General features: G+C 37.1%; 1 protein-coding gene across 3 annotated transcripts in view; it reads left to right on the top strand.

Moving 5' to 3' along the window:
* SNTG1 (syntrophin gamma 1) overlaps positions 1-26,991 on the top strand; it is a 902,129-nt gene that overhangs the window by 826,499 nt on the left and 48,639 nt on the right. For 2 of the 3 annotated variants that reach the window (XM_086695809.1, XM_025922739.2), the window contains 2 exons: positions 15,934-16,086; positions 19,996-20,088. In XM_086695809.1, the coding sequence (XP_086551935.1) occupies positions 15,934-16,086; positions 19,996-20,088 (246 nt within the window). Of the gene's footprint in view, positions 1-15,933; positions 16,087-19,995; positions 20,089-25,772; positions 25,837-26,991 lie in introns of all 3 variants that reach the window. The other variant, XM_086695810.1, reaches the window with a different exon arrangement.

Genomic DNA, 26,991 nt, shown 5'->3' with positions numbered 1-26,991 from the left:
ACTTCCCATTTTATGAAGTAGAAGCGAAGATTAGAGACAACTCCAGGTGATGACTCTTCAGTCACTGCCGAAGAAGGGAGGGACACATGAGGATCTCTCGGGACCCATGCTGCTCTCTGTCCATACTAGACCATCAACCTCTAAAGTATGGCTGTGTAGGCCTGTAACCTTAAATATGTCAAGACATACACTGTTGGAAATGGACTTTGGAGTGGGTCAGGTTTTTTTTAAGACCTACCTGAACCAGATTTATTAAATTTACTTATATGATTAGATTTTATTGTTCATTCACCTTGCAGCTTTAAAATTATGTCTGTAAGGAAGAAAGAGTCTCTGGCCAAGCTCTGAAATATCTGAAGTATTTTCAATTAACATATTTTTTTCAAATAAGGAATTAGGAGCATTGGGTTACCTCTTTTTTTTTCCTTTTTCAAGTTTTTATTTAAATTCCAGTTAAATTTTATTTAAATTTATTTAAATTTTTAAATTAAATTATTAAATTAAATTTTAAAATTATTTAAATTTTTAATAATTTTTAATAATTTTTTATTAATTTTTTATTTTTATTTTTATTATTTATTTATTTTTATTAATTTAAAAAATTTTTAATAATTATTTAAAATAAAAAAATTATTAAATTAAATTAAATTATTAAATTAAATTAAATTATTAAATTAAATTTATTTAAATTCCAGTTAAATTTTATTTAAATTTATTTAAATTTTATTTAAATTCCAGTTCGTTATCATACAGTGTAATAATGGTTTCAGGTGTAGGAGTTAGTGATTCATCACTTATGTATAACACCTATAGCTCATCACCACACGTGCCCTCCTTAATACCCATCACCTGTTTAACCCATCCCCCAACCAACTCCCCTCCAGCAACCCTGTTTGTTCTCTACAGTTAAGAGTCTATTTTCTGGTTTGCCTCTCTCTCTTTCTTCTTCCTATGTTCATCTGTTAAAACCCATCATTTCTTAAATTCCACATAGGATTGAGATTATATGGTATTTTTCTTTCTCTGATGGACTTATTTTGCTTAGCGTAATATTTTGTTCTTTTTGATGGCTAATATTCCATTGTGTATATACCACATCGTCTTTTTCCATTCATCAGTTGTTGGACATTTGGGCTCTTTCCATAATTTGGCTAGTGTTGATAATGCTGCTATAAACATCAGGATGCATGTATCCCTTTGAATTAGTATTTTTGCATGCTTGGGGTAAATACCTAGTAGTACAATTGCTAGATCAGATTGTAGTTCTATTTTTAACTTTTGGAGGAACCTCCATACTGTTTTCCAGAGTGGATGCCCCAGTTTGCATTCCCACCAACAGTATAAGAGGTTTAGGTCTATCGATAGTTAGATCTTGTCAAAACTGACCTTGTTTGTAGCTTAAAAAAAACATTGAGAAAATCCTTTATAGGGTTCCAATTTGTTGTGGCTAACAAAGCATAAGTGAGAGAAAATGATCCATCCCTGTGAAATGTTTTCCTTTCCAAAGATATAGGTATATAAATACACTCATGGGTGCCCGTGTATTTGTGTTTGTAGGGGGGTGTGTTTTGTCATTTTGTACTCTGGAGATATTGGTTATGATGTTTTGGAAGTAATACTAACTATTTGATATATTTTTGCTTTATCAAAACATGAAATAAAGTTCAATTTTGCTGTAACATTATTATACAAATTATTCTTTCTTTTACTATTGTCATCATTTGCTCTGAATAATAGTCAATGGTCTTAATAGGAACCAAGACAATTCTTACGAATCGGGTTATGGTTACTTTTATTTCAATAGATAACTTTACTACTTTTGTTTGTGTTTGCGTAAAGTATATTTATATTTCATCCCTTCATTATGCATTATTATTGTTTAGTTTCTATATGGCATATTAACATGATTACCAAATTAGTTGGTTGAGAGAAACAGCAGTGACATTTTAGTTTGAAACAGTGTCAGATTGCCTGAACTTGACTTCTGGATCGAATAATTCCCAGCAGTATATCATTGATTAATTGCTTCATTTTCTTTATTTGAGAATCCTCACCCTTTAATCAGGAATTATAAATTAGAGCTACCTAGTAAGATTATTGGTACAAATAAGTATGTTAAGAAAGGGTACTTAATGAGCATTGAATAAGTGTTAGTGATTTCTGTCTCTAAATTGCTCTTGAAAAGGATGCCACCCTAAAGTGGGATTAGTCTTGTCCACCAAGGCAGTACCTTTAATTTTCTTCAATATATGAAAGTCCCCTTGCTCATTTTCTGAATGACATGACTTTCTAGCAAATGTAAAAGCCTAGATATGTTTTACTTCTGTCCAAATAAGCATTTGAATGAGAGGTCCTTCCATCCCTGAAATCACAGGACACTCTTTCAACCAAGTGTTTAGAATTAAGGGAAATGGACTCATTTCTTTGATGATGAGCTGGAATTTGACTATCTTTATAACTCTTGAAGGTTACTTTTCTCCGGGTGTTGTATCAGTTCTATTACAACCATACACATTATAGACAGAGAAATCAAGAGTGTCCCGGAGACCAGAGATAAGGCCGGTACTTAATGGCAAATATGTATCAGCGACCATATCTTGTGTGGAAGCCATGAACAGGCACCTCTGTCTGTGCAATGGGGAGCTTTGGGGCATCCATTGCCTGGGCCATTGTTGCACAGTCAGCAGCAGAGATGGAAATATAGCCTTGGTCAGTTGAACACCAAGGCGATGCTCTTTCTCCACTATCTTCAGTGATAAGAATTTTCTTGAGGTCGGTAATCTTTTCGATCATCTGTGATTCCTGCAACTCATTGATCCATCTTCTCATATACCAGTAGTAGGAGGAGAAGAGACATGAAGTGCAGACAGATTCTTCAAAAAGGGTATTGTATGTAACAGGCAATTTCATTTTCAAGACTTGCTTAATATAACAATTCAAACAGTATGCATCCAACAGTACTCTCCTCTTAACATCTCGCACAGAATTTGCAAATAATGTGAGAATCCTTGCATAGTACAGGCATATCTCATTGTGCTTCGTTTTATATTGAGCTTTGTAGATGCCATATTTTTTAGAAATGGAAAGTGTGGCAAGCTTGCACTGGGCAAGTCTAGTGGTGCCATTTTTCCAACAGCATTTGCTCCTTTCATGTCTCTGTGCCACGTTTTGATAATTCTCACAGTATTTCAAACTTTTCATTATTATTATATTTGTTATGGTGACCTTTGATCAGTGATCTCTGATGTTACTATTATAATATTGCTTTCATGCTTGCTAACATATCATTCATTCTGCAGCCCATTGACCAAGGAATAATTTCAACTTTCAAGGCTTACTATTTAAGAAATACATTTAGTAACACTATAGCTGCCATACATAGTGGTTCCTCTGATGGATCTGGGCAAAGTAAATTGAAAACCTTCTGGAAAGGATTCACCATCCTGGATGCTATTAAGAACATTTGTAATTCACGGGAAGAGACCAAAGTATCAACATTAACAGGAGTTTGGAAGAAGTTGATTCTAACATTCATGGATGACTTTGAGGGGGTTCAAGACTTCATCCGTGGAAGAAACTGCAGATGTGGTGGAAACAACAAGAGAACTAGAATTCGAAGTGGAGCCTGAAGACATGACTGAATTGCTACAATCTCATGATAAAACTTGAATGGATGAGCAAAGAAAGTGGTTTCTTGACTTGGAAACTACTCCCGGTGAAGATGTTTTGAAGATAGTTGAAATGACAACAAAGGATTTAGAAGATTACATAAACTTAACTGATAAAGTAGCAGCAGAGTTTGAGAGGACTGACTCCCATTTTGAAAGAAGTTCTACTGTGGGTAAAATGCTATTAAATAGCATCACATGCTACAGAGAAATTGTTCACGAAGAAAAAAGTCTATCAACGTGGTAAACTTTATTGCTATCTTATTTTAAGAACTTGCTACAGCCACCCCATCCTTAAGCAACCACTGCTCTGATCAGTTAGCAACCATCAACATTGAGGTGGGACCCTTCACAGTGAAAGCTCAGATGATGGCTAGCATGTTTCAGCAGTGAAGTCTTTTTATTAAGGCATGTCCATTTTTTTAGACATACTTCTATTTCACACTTGATAGACTATGCTATAGTGTACACTCAACTTTATTATGCCCTGGGAAACCAAAACAGTCATTGACTTTCTTTATTGTGATACTCACTCTACTGCAGTGGCCAAGAACTGAACCCGACAATATCTCCAGGGTGTATCTCTTTATAGACTTCAGCTTCTTGACTGAGGGATAAAAGGTGGATGAAACTGTAGTTGGCCAATATACTGAGTGTAAAATTATTTGAATATCATTAAATCACTAAAAATAATAAATTCACTTTTTCTCATTGGATGAAGAAGCGTTGTCCTTGTTACGTATTGTCCCTTTCTTCTTGGAAACAATTTAAGCTTTCGCACACCAAAATGTGGGAGGGCAATGTGATCAGAGAGACAGCAGTCAGTCTGTCCATCCTTCCCAGCCATGCTCTCTTTTGTCTTCAGGCTCCAGTGTGACCTATGGTCCTCAAGGGCAGCATCCTAGGGTCCTGGTGACATGGAAGCATTGGGCTCCAGAATAGAAATGGGACTCAAGGTGAGCACAGAGCAGGTATGAGCTCACACTCCAGCCCAGTTTAGTTTCAGGACAGTAAATGACTGCACTGACCCTGCAGAGGGGACAGCCTTCCTCTTTGCAGTGAAATTCCTTCAGAATGATCCTAAACAAATCTGTGAGATTTTAACAAATATTTAATTTAACAATTTATTCAAAGTGAGAATTTAACAAATATTCAAACATAATTTTGTTTGCTGTGTCTCCTTCCCTATACTTCTGTTTCTCTGGGGAAAGGCTTTCAAATGAACAAAAGTCATAACCATCTAAACGTAAAATAAATTAACACAGAATATATGTATTAACTGATCTGATAATTTGAGAGCTAATACAATAAATTCTGTATAATAGAAAAATTATAGGCATTAACTAAGAGTCTGACCAATCCGCAGAAATAAAAATCATTTTGGACCAAAAAATACTTGCATGCTTTATATTTACATAAAATCAAGTTATGAAGGTTATATGGTTGTATTTTATTGACATACAAACACAGACTGATACCATGAATATTACAAGTTATATGATCTTTTAAATGACAGGGATAGAAAAGAATTACATACCATAGGAGAGAGAGAAATGTTTAATTCCACATATAAATGATGGCTCTGAGTTATGCCATGCTCAATTGCTTTCATAACATCTGTTTTCCAACAATGTTATGTATATTAAAACATTTCATTAGCATGCGTTTATATGTATATACGTCTATATACATATGCAGTATTTTATATAGTTTAAATTATGCATTGATATATATACTTATATATATATTATATATATATATCATATATATCCTGTTTTCTATTCAACAGAAATGTGTCAAAATGACAATAATGCTCTTTTTATATATGTGAAAGGAAATCTATTCTTAGAATATGTTTCGATGTTTGCACTCTTATGTCCAATAATGAGAAAGGACCAAACATTACTCAGAATGATCCAGTAATGCTAATAGTTCTTCATGGACTCTCATTTCTTAGATATTCCCAACGAATGGCCAATTTCATTGCTTTAAATCTCATATGTATACCAATAATCATGAAGTTGCTGAGAGCTCCCTCTAAATGCCCCAAATGAGGGCATGTACTGCCTTTGAGATGCCTCCACATGGATGTCTGATGGACATCTCGAACTCATCTTCTCCCACTCTCCAAGTGCCCACCTCAGCGAATGGCCATGCTAACTTTGGCATTCTAGTTGCTCACTTTCAAGAACTTGGCATCAGCCTGAAGGCTCTTTCTGTCATAGCCTTATCTGATGAACAAAATATACCCTAAATGGCTGTTACAACCCTGGTCACTCTCATGTCTCACCTATGTTAAACTTATCTTTTATTTTTTATTTTATTTTATTTTTTTGCCTGTTTTCCAAACTTAACACCTTGCCCCTTGATAGCTTTCAACTTGGCTCATAGTAAAATCCAAAGTTTCCACGACGACTCCAGGGCACTGTAAGATCTCCCGCGTACTTCCTTCAGACTTCCCGCCTGTCTGCCCTAGTCTCCTGCTACCTGCCACTAACTCCCTCCAAGGCTACCGTGATGTTTGGGCACACATCAGCCTCAAGTTTTTTGAACTAGTTGCCATCCTATCCGAATATCTTAAATAGTGTGCTCTTTTACTTTATGCCTCTCTTCAAATGTCACCTCCTTAAAGAGCTCTTTTTTTTAAATAATTCTGTATATATCGCTTCTCGGCCTTTTGGCTAAGATCAAGTGTAAATGATTCTGTATAAATGACAATGCCCCCTGTGGTTCCCATCGCCAAATGCTTTTAATAGGCTTTATCAGCATCTCGCATGTTATGGTTAAGCATTTTCTTGTTTGCTGTAGAATTTGTCTCATCCACACTCAAAACAAATTTCCATGAGGCAGAGAGGTCACCTGTTTTGCTCAGAGGAATGTCTCCACACCGGGGCAGTGCCTGGCACATAGCAGGCATGCAATATTGTTTTGGTTGCATGGCAGCTGAATATCTACTATGGACATTGGTGTAGGCCATGGGTAAAATGTGTTCTGAGACAGCAGTGGGTATGTACAATATGGAACTCTTTTCAGAAAGTTGAAAGTTATTTGTGTTGTTGAAAAGAAAACGCAATAGAAAATTTAAAAAAAAAGCATCTAACAAGACTGAGATGGAAATAGAACGCTGTTTGATCTTGAGCTGCTCGTTAGAAAAGAGCACAGAAGCTAGGAGTAAGATTCTATTATCTATACTCGTATTAATTGAGGAGTTTGGCCTCAAAACGTCCCCTTCATCTGACACAATAAGCAGGATTAATTGAACACATTTTAGGAGAGGTTTGCTAGGCAGGTACCATTTCCCACAATGATCTGCACTTTTTTACATCTCCCCAGTCGTGGCAGTAATACAGCATACTAGCCCATATACACAGAAATGTCATTTTAGGTGAACAGGTAGTTCCCTTTGTATCTCATGTTGGTCAGATCTGTCCGGGTCCATTCTGGCTACTTGATGGCTTTTACCACTTGCGGGATTACGAAAGAGTTGGAGAGGTTGCAGTGGAGAGATACTCTGATAATCAAATAGCTAAGACATAGCACATATAAGGAAAGGTAAAATGATTTGCATCACTTGGTTTCAAAAAGGAAAAGCTGAGAGGCGACTTGACGATTGTCCTCAAGGATATAAAGGTTACTTTTTAAAAAGTCGGGACCGCCTGATTTGGATCATGTCTGAAGAAAGATGAAGAAAAAATTAGTATAAATTGCGGTGTGAGGGATTCCGTGTGGAAAAAAGGAATACTAGGAGATTGAGAGAGGATCTCTACATCCCAAGTATTAAAGGCCAAGAATCAGAATCTCATTCTTTGAAGATATTTCAAAGTGGGATGGTTTGGATTATTTTTTGAAGGCGAGACCGAATGACCAGCCACAATTCCTACTGTTTAGGACCCTAGGATGTCCACATTTACAGTAACAAGTAATACATCCCCCCCCCCCCAATAAAAGCACTTTCTCCAGAAAACCATATACTCTTCCAATGGAAGCATGGATTTCTAAGCATGGCTCTTTTTAGTGTGGTGCAGTCGTCCTCAGAAGTGGAATATTAGAATCGAAATCTGGAAGATGAATCTTATAACTATTAATTAAAACATTAATCTCAGCAGGTAATTTGGAAAGCCATCTCTTTTAATAATATTATAAGGAATTAACTACATTGCGTTGTGTGTCTCTTGCTTGTTTGTTTTTCTGGTTCTAGTCATTGTAATGTATGGTAGTAAGTTTTCTACGTATTTCAATAACAGTCTTAGGGAAAATGCTGATATCAATCAAAATGGTAATGAAAACTGTTTCAAGTATATTAAATAAGAAATCAAGTATGCAAATCAAATACAAGGATTAAAAGTTTCCTTTGATAATTATACATTGTTTACATACCATCCGCTTTTTAAAAATATTATCATAGGGACGCCTGGGTGGCTCAGTCAGTTAGGCATCTGACTTCTGTTCAGGTCATGATCTCGCGGCTTGAGGGTTCAGCTCAAGCCGAACAGCTCCGAACAGCTCGGAGCCCGGAGACTGCTTCAGATTCTGTATCTCCCTTCCCCTGCTCATACTCTCTCCCTCTCAAAAATAAATAAACATTAAAAAAATTAAAAACATTATCATAGAAAAACCCATTTTCTCTTTGAAGGTGCACAGCATTTTTTTTCTACATGGGCTAATTGTGTTTCCTGGAGCTCTCCCTTTTTTTTCCTTCAAATAGGGCTCTGCTTCCCTAAATTTCCTTTAGAAAGCTACATCTCCTACATATTAAGCCAAAGAATGAGAGTAAGTCCTGCAGTGTGCATAGATTTAAACAGGAGGATGCTTATAAATGCTGGGACTGAGGGGCAGGTCGCAGAACAGGAAGTTGCTGGGGTCCATGTATCCCTGATAAAAGAGCCTTGGAGAAAAACAACCTTGGTTTTGCTCCAAGAGAACAGTTAATGTATCTGCATCTGAATCAGGTTAATTCCAGTGCTGAGTAGGGATCCTGCTAGGGAGAATTTTGCCCTTTGAGACTGCACTCTGCTGGGGTCATGGTGGTCCGGGTTAATGTGTCCAACACCCACCTTATTTAAGCCGCTCCTTCCCCCACATATATTTCTGAACCTAAAAATCCTAATCTTAGGACACGTATTCTAAGGCCAATAATCCGAAAAAGATTGCAAATAGTGAGTGTATTTTTTAAAACCATATTTTACCTCTATGCCCTAGAATTGTTACCAACCCAAGTTCAATTGCTTGCTGCTTGAAAGCCAATATTCGAAAGTCAAGTGTTGGTTGGAAAGGAAAGATTGTTTAACTCAAGAGGCTTGGGGAGAAGGCAGACTGATGTCTAAAGATTGTCTCCCATGTTCCAGGCTAGGAGGGGAAGAGCTATTTAAAGAGGAAATTCAGGGTAAGAGATTACATGCATATTGATGAAAAGGGGGGGGGAACATGATTATTGATGAGAAAGATGGAACATGTGCATTGAACACACATATATGTAACATACACCCTCATTCACTTTGGGATAGACACTTAACATCAGAACAAGGCAAACTCCAGCCCTTGACATCAGGAGGTTGTCTTCGGACAAGGAGAGGGCTATGCGCTTGCTCCCAGAGAGGGTCTAAGGGGGATGGAGTCTTGGGTAGGGTGTTTTTTGTGCATAGGCCGCAACCACATCAGTTAGCCTTGAGTCCAGGCTTCTGCAGAGACAGCTAGTGGGTTTGCTAGTGGGGGTCTGAAAAGACACAATGGCTGATGAGGGGGAAACAATTCTCTGAGAAACCAGCTTTAAACTTTCTGCTGGTTTCCACCTCATTAACCCCATGGGGTATGGTTTCAGATTCTCTGAATTTTCTTATGTATACTTGCTTAAGTCATTTGACCTTTCCCAGCCTTAATTTTCCTAAATATAAGAGGGATAATGGAATAATGTGTATAAAATGATTTGATAACATCTGTAATATATTTCAAATGGCAAATATTATTAACAGGAACAATAAATGAATATCTATAAAGATCAGGGTTAATTAACGTTTAGGAAGCTATTTTAAACTGGACCAGAATTCACACACCTGTATGGGCACATATACATACAGCACACACACATATCTAGAGAACGGTGACTCACATTTGCCTATATAATAAACAATTCTGGCAAACATGTTTCCCTCTCAGTATGAATATGGTAGTAAATTTTGTTAGAAAACGAAGCCTTCCTGACTCTACTTATATATCTCACCTTGTGTCATAGCAATATTACACTGTATTACAGAGAAATATGTGTGCGTGTATGTGTGTGTGTGTGTGTGGTGTGTGTGTGTGTGTGTACATGTGAGTGTGTGTATACTAGAGTGTACATAAGATCTGGGTCTGATCTATTCCAGATTTTTAGTAATAGTTAACATTAGTGATGGCTAATATTGTGATTATTAGTGATATTACATGATATTAATGATATTATGGAGTACTTAATATAATATGTGCCCATTACTTTCCTAAGCGATACACATGTATCAACTCATTTAATCTTTACAGGAACCTTGAAGCAGGTATTATCATCTTTTTAAAATGCCTGAGCTGATTCTCAGGGAGGTGAAAAGAAGTGGTAAAATTGACATTCATATTTGAGCTAACTCCCAAACTGATGAAATCATAATCCCTAAGTCCAAACAGGTTAAAACTGGGGGGAGTGACCAATATGTCTAAGACCTAGCTCCTTCCTCAGGGGAATAAGGATGGAAGCCTATTTTGATGGATTATTATACAGATTAATTTAGAGAGTACATGAAGACTATGCATTGTGGGGTTTTTTTCCTGAAATTTGTTATTATGTCCATTTATATCAGCAATTCCAATTGCCTAAGAAGAGTAAGGAAATTTAAAGTTTTATTCCTTCTTTTGCCAGATAATGCAACTAAAAGTAAAAAAATGAATTGGTATATATATATATATATATATATATATATATATATACACACACACACACACACACATACACACATATACACACACACACACACACACACACACACACACACACATATATATATATATATATATATACATATACATATATACATAGAGAGAGAGAGAATGTTGACTTGGTTTGATTTTTGGTGTCTAAAACATCTTGAGTTTTATTTTAAATCATTTTAAAGCTAATAATTGTAAATACTAACTTCAATTACTTTTTTCAGAAGTTCAACTTCAGTACTTTTTCAGATCATGAGATTTACCTGTGAATATATAAGTAATCATAAAAGGATAGGTGGTGTTCAAAATAATTACTCTGACAGACATTAGGTGATATTTTAATAGAAAAGTAAGTTTTTATATTTGGTATCTGACATAGCCATAAAAAATGGAAATATTTAAATTCATGTATATGACCTTCACTTACTTCTGATGTATTCCTACATAAAGAAAATGAAAGTTATGTAATTATTGTTACTATAACTTAAAACAAAGTTATTTTTCCATATTGGTCATATTGACTAAATAATACACAAATGTCATTTTTGTTCTGGAATATACAGAATCAGAATTACAATATTGAGAGTGAAGTTTCCAACTTCCTCTTTTACAAAATCCAATAAAGGAAAATATTCCTAACAATATTTTGATATATATAAAAATTTTCACTGCACAGCAATGTTAAGAATAATACTGTCATAAAAATGAAAATGGTGTTGGGGCGTCTGGGTGGCTCAGTTGGTTAAGTGTCCAACTCTTAACTGTCCAGCTCAGGTTTCACAGGTTAGTGAGATCAAGTCCTGCATCGGGCTCTATGCTGACAGCATGGAGCCTGCCTAGAATCCTCTCTCCCTCTGCCCCTCCCCAGTCCGAGCACTTGCTCTCTCTCTCTCTCTCTCTCTCTCTCTCTCTCTCTCTCTCTAATAAATAAGCTTAAAAAAATGAAAATAGTATTGTAATGTTATTAAAACTATCAGATTTAGATAGTTGTTATGTAAATTTTATTATGTAGATTTAACAAGTGCCTTTAGGGAATCAATCATTCTTGAAAGTCTAATTCAAAATCAATTGGCAAAATTTAATTCCGAAGGTATGTTTTTCGTTCTCACTTTTAGATATTAGAATAGTCACAAAAAATTAGAAATTATTATTTGTAGCTGAAGAACCCTTTCTGGGCCTGCTCTTCTTGTTTCATTAAAAATTACATTTTTGGGGCGCCTGGGTGGCGCAGTCGGTTAAGCGTCCGACTTCAGCCAGGTCACGATCTCGCGGTCCGTGAGTTCGAGCCCCGCGTCGGGCTCTGGGCTGATGGCTCGGAGCCTGGAGCCTGTTTCCGATTCTGTGTCTCCCTCTGTCTCTGCCCCTCCCCCGTTCATGCTCTGTCTCTCTCTGTCCCAAAAATAAATAAACGTTGAAAAAAAAAATTACATTTTTGTTTGTTTTAAATACTCATGCCTGATGATTGAATGATTTTCTGATTCACTATAAGTCCAAGTAAAGGAAGCAGTAGCAAACGTAGCAGTCAAAAACATATTAAGTCACATAGTTTATAAATTAATTTATATTTAATATAATAATGCAAAAATATCCATCCTCCGTCTGCCTATTCTTTTCTCATTTCTATTTTCAATTCCACAAATGTCATTAACTTGAAGAAAAAAAATCTATTATTAGAGCAATGATAAGTCTAACTGGAAAAGTGTGAAACAAGTAACTTGCCATATTAGCAAGTATTGGATGAAGTGATTATAGCGTGAAGGAGAGAAGAAACCATATTGATAGATGTAGAAATTTTGCCATAGGGATAACGCACTGATTTTTGGCACCTTTCTTCTGCCTTTAATCTTACATGTTTTAAATACGATAGAAAGTTAGGATGCCTAGGTGGCCTAGTCAGTTAAGCGTCCAACTTCGGCTCAGGTCACCATCTCTCAGTTTGTGAGTTCGAGCCCGGCGTCAGGCTCTGAGCTGACAGCTCAGGGCCTGGAGCCTCCTTCAGATTCTGTGTCTCCCTCTCTCTCTGCCCTTCCCTGCTTACACTGTGACTCACTCTCTTTCTCAAAAATAAATACACATTAAAAATTTTTTAAAAAATGCAATAGAAAGTTTATGGCTAGCTATGTCTACGATCTTAATAATTATTATTCTAAACAACATAGTGTGTTTTTCTTTTTAGTAAAAAAACCACTTTGGTTATACCACTGACCTCTGAACGTCTTAGAAAAGCATCTACGTTAATAGCAAACATATCTGTAATGTGTTGTTTCTGTGTAATATTGTTTTGTGAACCTGAGACAAACCGTAAGAAGGACAGCGTTTGGTGATTAGTGAGCAGAAAGTGTCCAGAAGACTTGGAATAAATCTAAAAAATGAGGGGATACTTCCGGAGAAGTCGTAAATGAGACCAATGCACAAAAATAGCGTCCGTGATTTGTGTAGCTCTTATTTTATTACCATTCGTTAAATGACACTTTCCAATGAGCAAGAAGTATCATGGAGGCTAATTGTTTCTACTGGGGCCAAACTCACCCTGACCAAAGATAAACAGAGAGCATACAGAGAGCAAATTAAAGAAGTAGAAATTAAGGAACAGCGTATATATTTACTTTATTGAGTATCAGCACTAGTAATAGAAATTTCTAATGTTAATTCAGAACTACCCTATGTCAGAAACAATGCTAAGATTTATACGCGCATGTTCCTTTTTCCATCTTCTGCCTCTCTAGCTCTTCTCTATCGAAAGCAGCGGATTCCGCCTCTTGCTTACCTCAGACCTTCCAGGGGGGTTCTCACAGCGCAGGCGGTCATTTGAACGAATGTCTTAGCAGGAGGACCCGAGACCATTCAGGCTTGCAACGGATCGCCCTTGCATGGATCTCTAAGTCCTTGATGATGAGACATTCTTCCCGGAACAAAACTTTCTCCTTCCCACTTTCGAGAATGATTTATTGCTCCCATTCCAGTTCCTTAAGCACGTTAGCTACATAGCACTGTCATGATGCTTTTTATTATTTTTATATATTTGTCTCCCTCAGGAAACTGTGACCTGAGTGCCTGGGTGCCCACAGGGGCTGTAGTGTAAGTCACCATGTGAGGAGTGCCTTATAAATAGCAATAACCAATCACCACAAGTGTTCCCAGATGTTGAACTTCTATTTGCAGAGTCGAACAGAGAACTCTCTGTCTTTGAGAGCTCTAGTGCTGGGTCAATTTAACAGGAGATGCCAAACCAAGTTTTCAAAGAGTAAAGTAGTTAAGCTGCCAAGAAAACAGAAAAATCTTAAATGAAGGTTATTTTAAGATTTCATGGCAACGTAGGAGAAGGAAAAATGTCAACAGTTTTCTGGCTCTTAATGACACTGATTGATTTAGGTTACAACTTTACATAACAAAGAAAGTTAAGACCTCTTGAATAAGCCATAAAATTAGCAAGGTTTCCAGAAATCCTGCGGTATTTGGTTACAGTTTTTGTGCCAATGTTGCCAATTAAATAAGTAATATAGAAGTTGAAATATTTACGAGATAAATAAAGGATTTGCTATTTTTTTTGAAACATGGTAGCTTGTCATTACACTTCCGTTAAAGTCCAGAATTCATGACCTGTCTCAGCAATGGCTCTCGACCTCTCTTTCACCTGCTGTCTGGATTTCTGGAATGCCGTTGGAGCTGTTGCTTCAATGCCTGTGCCAACACCAATACCTTGCCAATACCTTGGTTAAAGGCCTCTTCCCGCCCATCAACCTTCAATCTTCCACGTGTCTTTCGGCCACTGCTTAAAATGTACATCCTAGAGGATATTTTCCTGACTCACCAATCCACTTTGGTGTGAACTGCATTCCTACTCTCCATAACAGCACTTACAAGGATCCGTCCCGACCTATTTACTTGTAGAGTAATTTACTTACTATCTGTCTTTGTCACTCCAGTAGACATTGTAAATGCCGAATGATGAAAAAAAAAGTACCTTACAATAGCTTATCACTGGACTATGCTTTTGAAGATATGTTTTCATTTTTTTTCACCTTAAGATAGAATAAGAAAATCAGTAAATACAAAGAGAATGTAACTTTCTTTGAGCTCCTGAGCATCTCCTGGCAGCAGTTATCAAAGCTGAATTCTACAACCAGAAGCAAGTGCTGTTCATTCACTCTCCTCTCATATTTTAAGCATCCAAATAGGAAAACAAAGAAAACTGAGTTTATTGATAAGAGAGTTATTAGTTTGAAAACACTTGCCAGAGCAGAGAATTCCTTCTAACATTTGTGAGTGTTTAATGATACCTTTATGTAGTTATGTATAAGAAATGGTGAAAGACCCCAGTGACTACGCTTTGGCCATTTTCAGCCCGCTCCACATGTAATTCAGAGGCCATATCTGACATATTGCTTGGGATTACCCTATTTCGTCAATTCTTAGCCACATTTTCTTTTAATATCTCTGAAACTGGCATACACATAGATAGGTGAACACAGTTGAAAACGCCTAACAAGACCAAGAAATTGCCACGTCACAGTCTTCTTGACTTAATAAAATATAGTTACAGAAGTAAGGTAAATATGTATTTTTTAGAAGCGATCCATTTTTTTTTTTAGACAACCTAGACTCATTGTTTCCATTTCTCGTGTAGATATGGTCATGTGGCTTTAAGGGCTAAAGAAATCAACTCAACAGAAAACGTCCTGCTTGCTAACCTTTCTAAAATTTGCAAACCTACCGATAAGCATTAACTTCATCGTCTCGACAGCTCTGTTAGGGAAAAAGAAAAGAGGGTTTTGTGTCATCACTTCGTATCGTCTAAACTGAACTCGTGTTAAATGCTTTGCGAGTTATGTTGCTGGTAAGCATAGAAGCCAGCCATCCTCACTTCTGTTTCATGCGATGCTTCAGTGTTGATAACGAGGAGAAATACATTAGTTGTGGACTTTGAGGTGTGGAGTTTAGGCTGCTATGACCATTTTTAAAGTTTATTTATTTTTGACAGCGAGGGAGAGAGAGACAGAGCATGAGTAGGGGAGGGGCAGAGAGAGGGAGACACAGAATCTGAAGCAAGCTCCAGGCTCTGAGCCGTCAGCACAGAGCCTGATGTGGGGCTCGAACTCTCAGACTGCGCGATCATGACCTGAGCCGAGGTCGGACGCTTAACCGACTGAGCCACCCAGGCGCCCCTGCTATGACCATTTTTAAGGAAGATGTAGTGTCATCCGTATGACCTTGGCGTCTCCACCATGCATTAGTCAACATTGATTCGAGGTATGGCCATGTCAGCAATATGGATTGATGTATGCCAGCCTGTGTAACTCCAGGTTTCCATCAGGACAGTGACCTGCTGGACCAGCGGAAACACTGCTTCACTGTGCAGTCTGAGTCTGGAGAAGACCTCTACTTCTCCGTGGAGTTGGACTCTGACCTCGCCCAGTGGGAACGAGCCTTCCAAACAGCAACCTTTCTGGAAGTGGAACGGATACAGGTGAGAGCCTGGGAAATTTTAGGACCTGTGCCTCCCAGCAATGAATGACTGCTCCCCTAGAGTTTAAATCTCAGATAGAAAATGCTGTGACTTTTCTTAATTTTTGACAAAGCCACCTCCTCTTCTCCCATCATGACCATTAGCCTGAATGGTTTCATTCACTCCCAATGCTCTTTCTTTCTAGAAATAATTTCCTTCATCTCTACCCTTCAAAACCACACAGGGAATTTGAGACATGTTTTCAGAGGTCATGTCATCGTGAAGATTTTCCTGATTTCCAGCCCGTTCTGCTCATTACCACTATTCCCACAACAGTCCCGTTCAAACCCGTCCCACACGTGCACAGCAATATCACTTTTCTGTGTGTGTGCTTGTCTGTTTTCCTAGGTCTGCTCACACTCTATCTTGTATTGGGGCGATGTATGCTTGCCATTCCCCACACTAACTTACAGGTTGCTTGGGATTATTTTATTCATTTACCAACTGGATACAGTGCCTTTTGTACATCACAAGTATTCAGCAGATATTTATTAAGCTGTATTTCTTAAGTGTGAAGTTATATCTAGATCAAACTTCAAAGAGCCTTCAGCCCCTACAATTCATGGGACCATGAGATAGAAGAGGCTCCCAAATACGGGTCCTGTGGCTGAGGTCTGACAGAAACCAAGGTCAAAACTGAGCAATTGTGATGTGCTCGCCACATGCAAATGGGCCCATAGAGCCAGGACCTAAATAGACACACCGACACTTAATTTCGAAAACAAATCTCTAATGATGAGAATATAGCACTGACTCTCCTGGAATGCTAGTCTATATTAGGAGACTTGGTTGCATATTTTTGCAACAGGTTGAGCTGATCTGTAACATGTATTAATTTCCTTTATTTCTGACTATAACCTTCTATATTGAACATATCAGTTTGCACTAGTGTGACATGACAATCAGGGGAAAAGGACAGGGAGAAGACTCAAATTTCACTTGTTTCATTGCTCAGTTGACCCTTTCTAACATCTCTGCTGATCTGCACGTCTCTTAAAATATTAATGTAACTGAGGAATATTGTTTAAATAAGTTAGCTATATAGAACCTCAATTCAATACATAGTTTAATATCAAAAACGGAGAGATGAAAAACCTTCTACATTATTTTATTTCAAGTATCAACACCTAAGACCATTTTGAGCACTAAAATATGTTGGTCGAATAGGAGTTGACGTTTTTGTTATTCATAATGATACTTTTAAGCTTCCCTAATTGTCATTTTCCCAGAATATTACACTTCACTTGCAAACTACTACATGGACATTATCTATCTAATGGTCTCAATTCAAGATTTCATTTTAAGTCCCCTGGTGTTTAGAAATGAGATAACATTATGATGTTTTGATGTAATGTAATACTGTTTTGTTTTTGTTTTTGTTTTTGTTTTTTGTTTTTTTTTTTTGGTTCTGGGCTGCATATTCTCTAAGGTAATGTCCTGAGCAATGCATTTCTTTGCACCGTCTCACTTTACCATTCACTTGCACATAGCAAGTGAAAAGTAAAATATTCAATGCTTTGAAACGCCTGGGTGGCTCAGTTGGTTGAGAATCCCACTTCAGCTCAGGTCATGATCTCATGGTTCCTGAGTTCGAGCCCTGCATTGGGCTCTGTGATGACAGCTTAGAGCCCGGAGCCTGCTTCAGATTCTTCTCCCTCTCTCTCTCTCTCTGCCCCTCCCCCACTCTCTCCCTCTCTCCTCTCTCAAAAATGAATAAACATTCAAAAAAAAATTAGCACCTTGTTAGCTTTTGTTAGCCCCCAAATAGGGCTCTATCCCATGATCCTGAGATCATGACCTGAGCTGAAATCAAGAGTTAGATGCTCAGGTGCCCTTAAAATGGAACTTTTAATGAAAGAGCATGTGACTTACAAAATTGATTTTCTTTAATTATTATTACATGTTTTATCCAGGTATAGACATTTAGCTGTCATCCAAAAGGACATATTAAAAAATATTTTATGTGTGATATATGTTCAAATATTGTGTAATATTATATAATTGTGTAAAAATCTTTCAAATGTTGCAAATTATCCCTGAAAAGTATAATTTTCTACTTTTTTCTAACTATAATTCAATTTTCATTATAAAATAAATAGAAATTAAACAGCAAATCAAGTGTTATGTTATTAAAACATTAATTATATTCATTATATATATTTATTAAAAGATTATAAATTATAGAATTAAACTTTAGCGAGTCTCAATTTATATATCTGTTTCAAATTAATGGTTATTGATGAATTGGTTCTATTCGTAATTTTGAACTTAATGAGATAAATTTTCATGTTCTGTACTGAAGGTGTTTTCACCTGACATATTCTTTTATAGCAACTGAAAATAGAGAACAATTATGTCTAAATTAGAGGGAATGAGATAGCCTTGAACATTTCTTTTTAAAGATTTTTTAAATGTTTATTTTTGAGAGAGAGAGAGAGAGAGAGAGAAACACAGAGCATGAGCAGGGAGGGGCAGAGAGAGAGGGAGACACAGATCTGAAGCAGGCTCCAGGCTCCGAGCTGTCCCCACAGAGCCCGACGTGGGGCTCGAACTCAGGAACCGTGAGATCATGACCTGAAGTGGGACGCTTAACCAACCGAGCCACCCAGGTGCCCCAAACATTTCTTAATATTGATAGTGGTTTTAAAGAAGTGGTGATGGGTGGATATAAGCACGGAAGATGCCCATGCATTAAACAAAATTACACCCAAAACTGAACTTACAAGGCCCATTAAGTTTGTTTTCTGAGCTGGTTTTTGAAAAATTCAACTGTGAAGGAATAATTTGGCATAGTTGTAGCTTTCCTATGCAAATTGGACTTAAAGCTATGAATATAGATTTTTGGTGAAGTCAACTTGATGCATTTAGCCATCTTATCGTCAGAATCTGATTCATTTAATATAGTTTTATATACAGTATTATAAAACAAATATCATGTAAATATTGGTATGAAAATTTGCTTGAGATAGGTTTCTGTCTCTCTCTTCCTTTCTCTCTTCCTCCTTGTTTGTGAATTATGAGTAGTTTTCTTCATTTGAACATCCCAGTACAGTTTGTAATTAAATGAAAATAAAGGTGGCCTCTGGACATAAAAATGCATCCTGTGGCACATAAGTTCCAAGTTTTCATTTCATATTTGTTACTGTTAAATTTCAGTATCTTTATTTTATTCATCTTCCAAAATATTTATATAAGTAACATTATAATTTAATCTCATCTTCGTGTAAAAAGTCCTGGTGATTTTGGAAGAATCAGGAGGTTTACACAAATAAGAAACAAGGGGTGAATGTCTTTGGGAAATAGCTTGTACCACATGGATGAACATTATATGACAGACTCTTAAGATAATGATGTTCTTACACGTTTTGCCTTGGTTCCTGAATCTGTGTTCATGTGCCTGCGAGTTCTGCTTTAATAATATCCAAGAAATTGGTAGGCCAACAATTGAATTAATACCTTAACCTTTAATAATTCACTTTTGGCTTAATGAAAATGCAATGATGTTTAGCTTTAGAATGTAGCAACGTAACGTAATCTGGCCTACACCTAAACACTTTTATACCGGTTTTATTGCCGATACGGCAAAGGGTGTCAGTGCAGCCCTAGGTAAAAGCGTGTTCAGATAGCACAGGATTGGAAACTCGGCCCCTCGTACCCCTTGGCAGGTGAAAAGCTGTTCGGCTTCAGTTTTATTAACACTAAGATGTCAATAATACTATGCTCCTCGTACAGTTATTGCTGATACTACGTTAGCTATTGTATAAACAACTTACTATAGGAGCTGTCAAAGAGTCTTTGATAAATGCTGGCTATTAATAATGGTACTGGGTCAATCACATGAAAAGTAACAGTGTTTTCTGTTCTGTCTAGTGCAAGACGTATGCATGTGTGCTAGAAAGTCATCTAATGGGACTCACGATCGACTTTAGCACAGGATTTATCTGCTTTGATGGTGCAACAAAGGTAATGTGCTCAAGTCAGCTCCAAGAAATGTGCTGCAGGCATTGTAATTTAAGAATGATTGAAATGACCTCCAACTCCTGTCAGTATTTTAATTGATTACCACAAATCTTGTTTAAGATCCTCATTTTTGTTCATAGAAGATAAATCATGCTTTATTCTGATTATAGAGAAACAAGTGTGAATTTAATAAGACAAACATGTTTCCATAAAACATTATAACCATATAAAGTGGATATACGTGTATAATATATATACATCATATTTTATAGTATATATTATATATATTCTTCTTACTAAAGATATAGCCCTTGAGGGGAAATTTTTCCCCCCAAACACAGCTTTTTTAAACAAAGTGTTTCTTTATTATTTTTCTACATCAACATCTCCAATATCCAAATGGGGAAAACCTTTTTTTAGTTTACTTTTATAGCTAACATGTTAGAATCATAGTGTGGAGGAATTTGGGGGGTTAGAGTTTCTAGCCAGGGAGAAAATGCTTGTCACCCTGTCTTGACTTAGCAAGGTCTTGTATTGTCTAATTGGGTGCCTTTTCCACAAAGGATCTTTCTTTCTTTAATTTTTCCACACGGTGATGCGTATTGAATGGTGAAGGGCATCCTTCACAGTTAGTCATATCAAAACACCCCTAAAACACAATTGACCCCTTACCCACCACTAATCTTTTCCCAGTGCTAGAGTCCCTAGGACTGTGGTCCCCAGGAGGGGGAACCCCCCTCCCCACAGAGGACATCTTTTCCCTCTCGTGACACATCAATTTCTAAGGTCCCCTCCACTTCCTCCATTATCAAAGTATGGCCTAAGAAGTAAACCGATATATTCCTTCCCGATAATTTTAAGGATTCATGAGTAATCCGTTCCTGGGAAACTTGTATTTTACCTAAAAATTAACGGGTGTACAGAATTTCAAGAAACAGATGTAAAGAAAACAAGACAGTGATGTACATGTGTGAGGAAGGCAGCACTCGGAAAGTGGGAGGATTTGGACCTTGGGGAAGATGGGGGTCCGGGCTGCAGCCCTGTGGCCCAAGCCAAGTATGGTGCAGGTGGGTGTATGGACTTCTTAGGATTTTTCAGGACCCAGCAATCTAGATTGTCACACAAAAGCTCACATTATTTAAGGACGGCCAATTTTTTTTTGACAGAGTGAAAATAAGTAGTACACCAACACTGGTCAGATTTCACTGTCCGGGCGTTGCCTTTGCCTAATGCCGAAAAGTTACTTCTCTAATTATGGAACTGTAGGTGCTGTGGCTCTTTTTATTTTATTTTTTAACTTTTTTTTTTAACATTTACTTATTTTTGAGAGACAGAGACAGAGCATGAGCAGGGGAGGGGGAGGGAGAGAGGGAGACACAGAATCGGAAGCAGGCTCCGGGCTCCCAGCTGTCAGCACAGAGCCTGACGTGGGGCTCGAACCCACGAACCGTGAGATCATGACCTGAGCCAAGTCAGACGCCCAACCAACTGAGTCACCCAGGCGCCCTGCCATGGCTCTTTTGATGGCTCCCAGATGAGGCTGCCATGAACTTTTCCTGTGACTAAAGATTTTCTTTTGAATAAAATCTTCAACTCGGGGTAGGCTCCCGAGTATTAAATTAATTTAACACATTTACTGAATTAATTATTACTCAAATTCAGAAGTATTAAACTAATGTAATAAATAACTTTAAAAATGACTAAGGTTCAAAAAAAGCTCAAGTGTGATTTTACAAAGAAAATATTATAGCCACAATTGTCCCTAAACTCTTATGAGGAAGATGAAAGTCTCACACCTTGTAAATGAGAGGGAAGGAAATCAAATCCATCTGAACACATATCTGAAAACCTGAATCTGTTTTGACTTTTTTCTTTAAGGCTAGTATAATCCAAATCCACGTCAAGGTCCACTAAGGGTCTCTTGGTGTGGTAAGGGAGAAAATCCATGTGTTTCTACACGTGTCAAGGTATTCCCGCATGGGAAGGAATGAAGAGTCGAGACCATAAGCAAATTGTCATGATGCCATCTAGGGCACACCATCTAGTAAGAATGAGATTTTACTCAGTGCAAGCTTGATGCAGGAAAAACCAAAGGCTTTGGGGAGTAGTAATCACCCTCTTTCCATTTTCTGACTGTTACCAGAAGTTCTGAACCTCAAGGCCATCTGAGAATTGGGAGGGAGGGAAAGAGTCTGTCTGCTTATGATGAGCAGAGTATTCATTGCAGAAACTGTGACACTTGCACAGCAATAGGGAGCTATTCATAATTATATCAGGACAGCAGACATAAGCCAGGAGAGTCCTGACAAAGCACTGGGCTGTCCTTACTGCAGGAAGGTGGCCTCCCTCCATGGAATGAGCCCCAAAGTTATTTTTAAATACAAAAAGAAAAAAAAAGAAGGATAATTGTTACATCTTCATTAAAACGTGTTTGTTCCAGTGGTTTATTAAAATAATTAAATGATGTTAAGTTATTTTCTCTACTTGATATGCCTATGGAAAAAATCCTTAAGAACATATGTCCAGCAGATTTTTTAAATGTTTGGGTTCGAGAAGGCCATGACAACAATACTACTGATACCCTCTAGCTGTTCACATTTTGTCTACATCTTGCTCAGCCTTGCAGTGACAGTGGAAGCAAACCAAAGGTCTTATGATAAAGCACAGATACCAGGAAAGGGAAGGACGGTGTTCTAAGCGGTTAATTGAGCTCCGTGTGGAGCAAATTCCACACTGTTAGTACAGGGGCAAAGGGGAGATTTGCTGCATTAATACATAAAAAAGCAACCATATTTATCATTTCTTACAAGACATTTTTTTAAAATAAAATAAACAACATTGAAAAAATTCGTTAGAAGACTGGATCAGAGATTCTCGTAGTAAGAGAATAGAGTCACCGTGACCTTCGTCTACCCTAGACTGCTACGGGTTTGGAAGCAGTGAGGTCTGGGAATGTCAAGCTCATTCTCACTGCTTATCCCTTGGGCATGAATGTCCCTGGGGAAAACCTTCTCCCTGGAGTTTCCGGACAGTACAAAACACACTGAATAGTATAGTACTCCCCACACTTCCGTTTACATTGGCAACATGGTAGGAGGTTATACATTCTTTTGTTTCCCTTAGTGTTGCTGGGGAGAGTCCCTCTTAGAAACTTATTGCCATATAACAGCTCAGGTTGTTTTCTGTAATCTTCCTCCTTATTAAAATGTAGCCTTTTCAGTGTTAGACAAGGTTTTCTCACTACTATGTCAAAATATGATGTTGCAATACTAATATGGTTCCCATAGCTAAAAGTATAGATTTGTTGCCATTATATCCCTTTAAACATGCACATATGCATTAATCATTTGTATCCATTAATGAATTTCCTATATAAACAGAGCCCTTAGTAGTAACATTAAGTGGTTAACTGGATACTAACTGTCTATTGAAAGATAACAGGAGGATATAAATATCAGTCTTGGGTGCTCTAGGAAAGCTTTCTAGATATGGAGACACCAAGGGTAAAATCATCCAGACAAATCTGTAAGAAGAACATTGAATTTGAGGTCAGACGAGACGAGAGATCAAGTTTCAGGTAGCCAAGAACCAGATTATGAAAGGCATCGTAGTAAAGAATTGACATCTGATTGTAAGAACAGAAGGACCTTTGAAGGGTTTGAGACACAGGAAGGAAATGATCAGAAGTGTTTTTGGCAGCACAAACCCAGTAGAACAGTGGATGACTGAGATGGAGAAAACCTGGGCAATCCGAGATTCCAAATTCTCAAAATCTGTCCTCCTCTGGGCATCCCCCACCCTATGACGTTCCAGAGAAAACAGCATGCATGGTAAACAAGGTCAAACACGCTGTAACAAGTTGAGGGTGAAAATGATCAGTGTATGCACAGAAGAGATATTCAATATCATGAAAGATAAGTTACAAGGAAGGAAATGGAGAAAATGCTAGAGGTGAAAACCGGGTCCCCTGATGAGGGTCCAAGATGTTTCACCAAAATCCGATTATAACTATGGAAAGCTCATTTTAGCGGAGGAATCCAGATGGCATTGATTGGATGGAGGCAAGACTGAATGACAGGGCATTAATGGAATTAATTTTTGCTTCCCCTTGGTAATTTAGAAGGACAACTTTCAAACTTTTCTTTTTAACCATGAAATTTTGTAAAAATAAAAAAAAATGAAGAAGGGTTAGTTTTATCTGTGTCAGATAGCACTGAGCTCTAATGGTTAAAATGAAGTTGAAGGTATTGGATCCTACACCTCAGACCTCCCCCTCTGCCCTTGTGTTGCAGCCCAATGGTATAAGCCAACCTCAAAGCCTCCATTGGCTATAACTGGAGCTCATCCCATGTAAATGTCCATTGCAATGGGTGCGACGCTGTAAATCCTGACTCTTACCCCGGGGGAAAAGTAAAAGACAATATTACTCATATTACTTTTTTCCAGACAGTCCCCGAAGCCATTAGTTCCCGAAAATTGTTGCTGATAGTTTTTTAAAACATGCTTTAATAGTTGACCTTGAGAAATTCTAGGATAACATACTTAAAAGGCTTCTCTACCACAGGATGTCTAGGAGTCAGTACTAACAGCATATTAAAAACATTTTTGAAATAATGATTGGCTAACAGATCTATGCAGATAATTTTGAAATAAAAAGGTAACACTTTTGAAGAATTGACTCTGTCATATGTTAGAAGCTACTATAGTGATTTTATGTTTTCTTTTGTACTCAATACTAATTTTCATTGATTATAGATTGGAAACATTATCTGGAGGAAATTTGTAAAACCCATACATGTGCACAGTGAACTGCATTTTAGGAACTTATATTCTGTGGAGTAAAAGACAACGTCACCCTAACTGAAATCACATCCTTCATGGTTTTGAGATGTTCTGTATAAAATTAGAGGACTTTGTCTCCTGAAATAATTGTGCTTCAGAGTTAAATTCATCGTTAACATACTGATTCATGAAGTATCTTAATCTACTTAATCCATTTGTAACTTTAAGTAGACGCTGATTTCTACAGTGTCTAAGGTAAAATTTGAAAGGAAGTTGACATGACCTATATTTACACTTTTCATTTTCAAGAGTCTTTGATATGGGCTGGGTAAGTTGAAGGTCATTAATTATCAGGAGCTTTGAGCTACTGTTTCTCCTAAAGATCGAGGATCTTCATGCACACACGCATTTCCTCATATGTTTGACTTTTCCTAAAAAGCGTTTAATAATTATAACGTAACTATCATATGAATCCCATAGGATGAACCTCTCAAAATGGAATTCAACTTTATTTCTTTTATTTTATGCTATTTTTTCCTATAATATTTCAACTATTTCACATCAAAGGTTGACACTAAAAATCCAAAAAGAAAGTTTGAAATTATTTAAATGAATGTTTTCTAGAAATGTCTCCTACATAAGTGGGAATCTTAAATTTACATATGTTATGATGTGGTTACAATGATTTTCATATAAACCTCAATCTTAAATATACATATGTTATGATGTAGTTACAATGATTTTCACATAAACCTTAGCATTTTTCCTTTTTACAATATTTTTCAGTCATTTTTCTTCTCCGGTTGTGTAACTTATAGCCCCCAAACATGGACAAAGACATCAAATTCTATTTCATGGAATTTTTACATTCTTCTTCAGATAAATTATTTCTTCTTTGCTTTTAGGAGAATGAAGAACATTGCATTTATTGCAAAACAAACTCAGACATTTAGGGAAACAATCCATCAGGTAATTTTTTTTAACCCTCAAGCATTTCAAAGATAGCCCTAAAGTAAAATGTTTGAAAGACAAATATTAACCCAAGTTTTCATGCCATTATAGCAGCTAAATGTAACAGAATAGTAAAATCCTGGATTTTTTAAATTCATTTCTTGCAATATAAGGACATTATAAAGTAATGCGGAAACTAATACATGCTTTATTGCCTGTATTTATAATTCAAAGTATATAAAGAACAAAAGCAGGTAAGAGTAAAAAATTCTTTGGCTAATATGCTTTATATACTTTTTCCATTTTCTATCTTTTTCCCCCCTCTTCCTCAGCCTCTTAAAAATTTTAAATTCTAATTCCTTTCTGGGCCTTTTGATATATTTTATTTTTTCTGGATAATTTTTTTTTCATTATTAAGAATATCTGCCTTAAAATTTTCTCATTCTATCTTAGGTTGTCTTTTCTTCAATCATCGGTTTTGGTTTTTATGAAATTTTTTACTATAATGTATTAACCTCTGAAACTACCACATAGGATATGGGAATAATAGTTAGCTATGTGTCTGTCTTGCAGCATTATTCTAAAAGTAAGTGAGATAGGTTTTTGAAAAAGAAAGACATGGTAAACTGTCAAATATGAAGTATAGATTCTGACGTCCTCAAGCATTAATCCGACCAGCCCATCTTTCGGTGGGTTTTGTCTCAACCATAGATCCTGTCTTTTCATCTAATCCCAGGAATCCATCATGTTTCCCCCCTTCTCTTTCAGATTTCTCAGAACTCATTAATGAGCTGCCTCTGTCCCCTGGCCCTTAACACCTTCAGGACCTTTGCAAATCGCATAGATGCTCTAGCCTACTTTCTAGAATAGAAATGCGAATGACATCTTTTCCATATGATTATTGCAAAGTTTGCATGAATGGATATGGGGAGGGTTGCATAGTGAGGGTTGCGTAAGAGGTGTTCGCCTACGTTTCTTTCCCACTGCCGGGAAGTTGTGACGACGGCAGGGCACCCGCACCGACCACACCTTGCTCCTTCCTGTGCTGCCATCCCCAACACACCAGGGTGTTTTTGAATTCTGGATCAATCAACACGTTTGTCTGCTACAATCCAGTCCTTGTGGGTCTCTGCTTTCATGAAGGTCTTTGTTCTGGAGAAGGAGAAGATTGAC

The sequence above is a fragment of the Puma concolor genome, chromosome F2 (genome assembly GCF_028749965.1).
Source record: "Puma concolor isolate L17-30 chromosome F2, mPumCon1.1.hap2, whole genome shotgun sequence".
NCBI lineage: Eukaryota > Metazoa > Chordata > Mammalia > Carnivora > Felidae > Puma > Puma concolor.
Note: the sequence above shows the minus strand (reverse complement) of the source record. Positions and strands in the feature narration are given on the sequence as shown.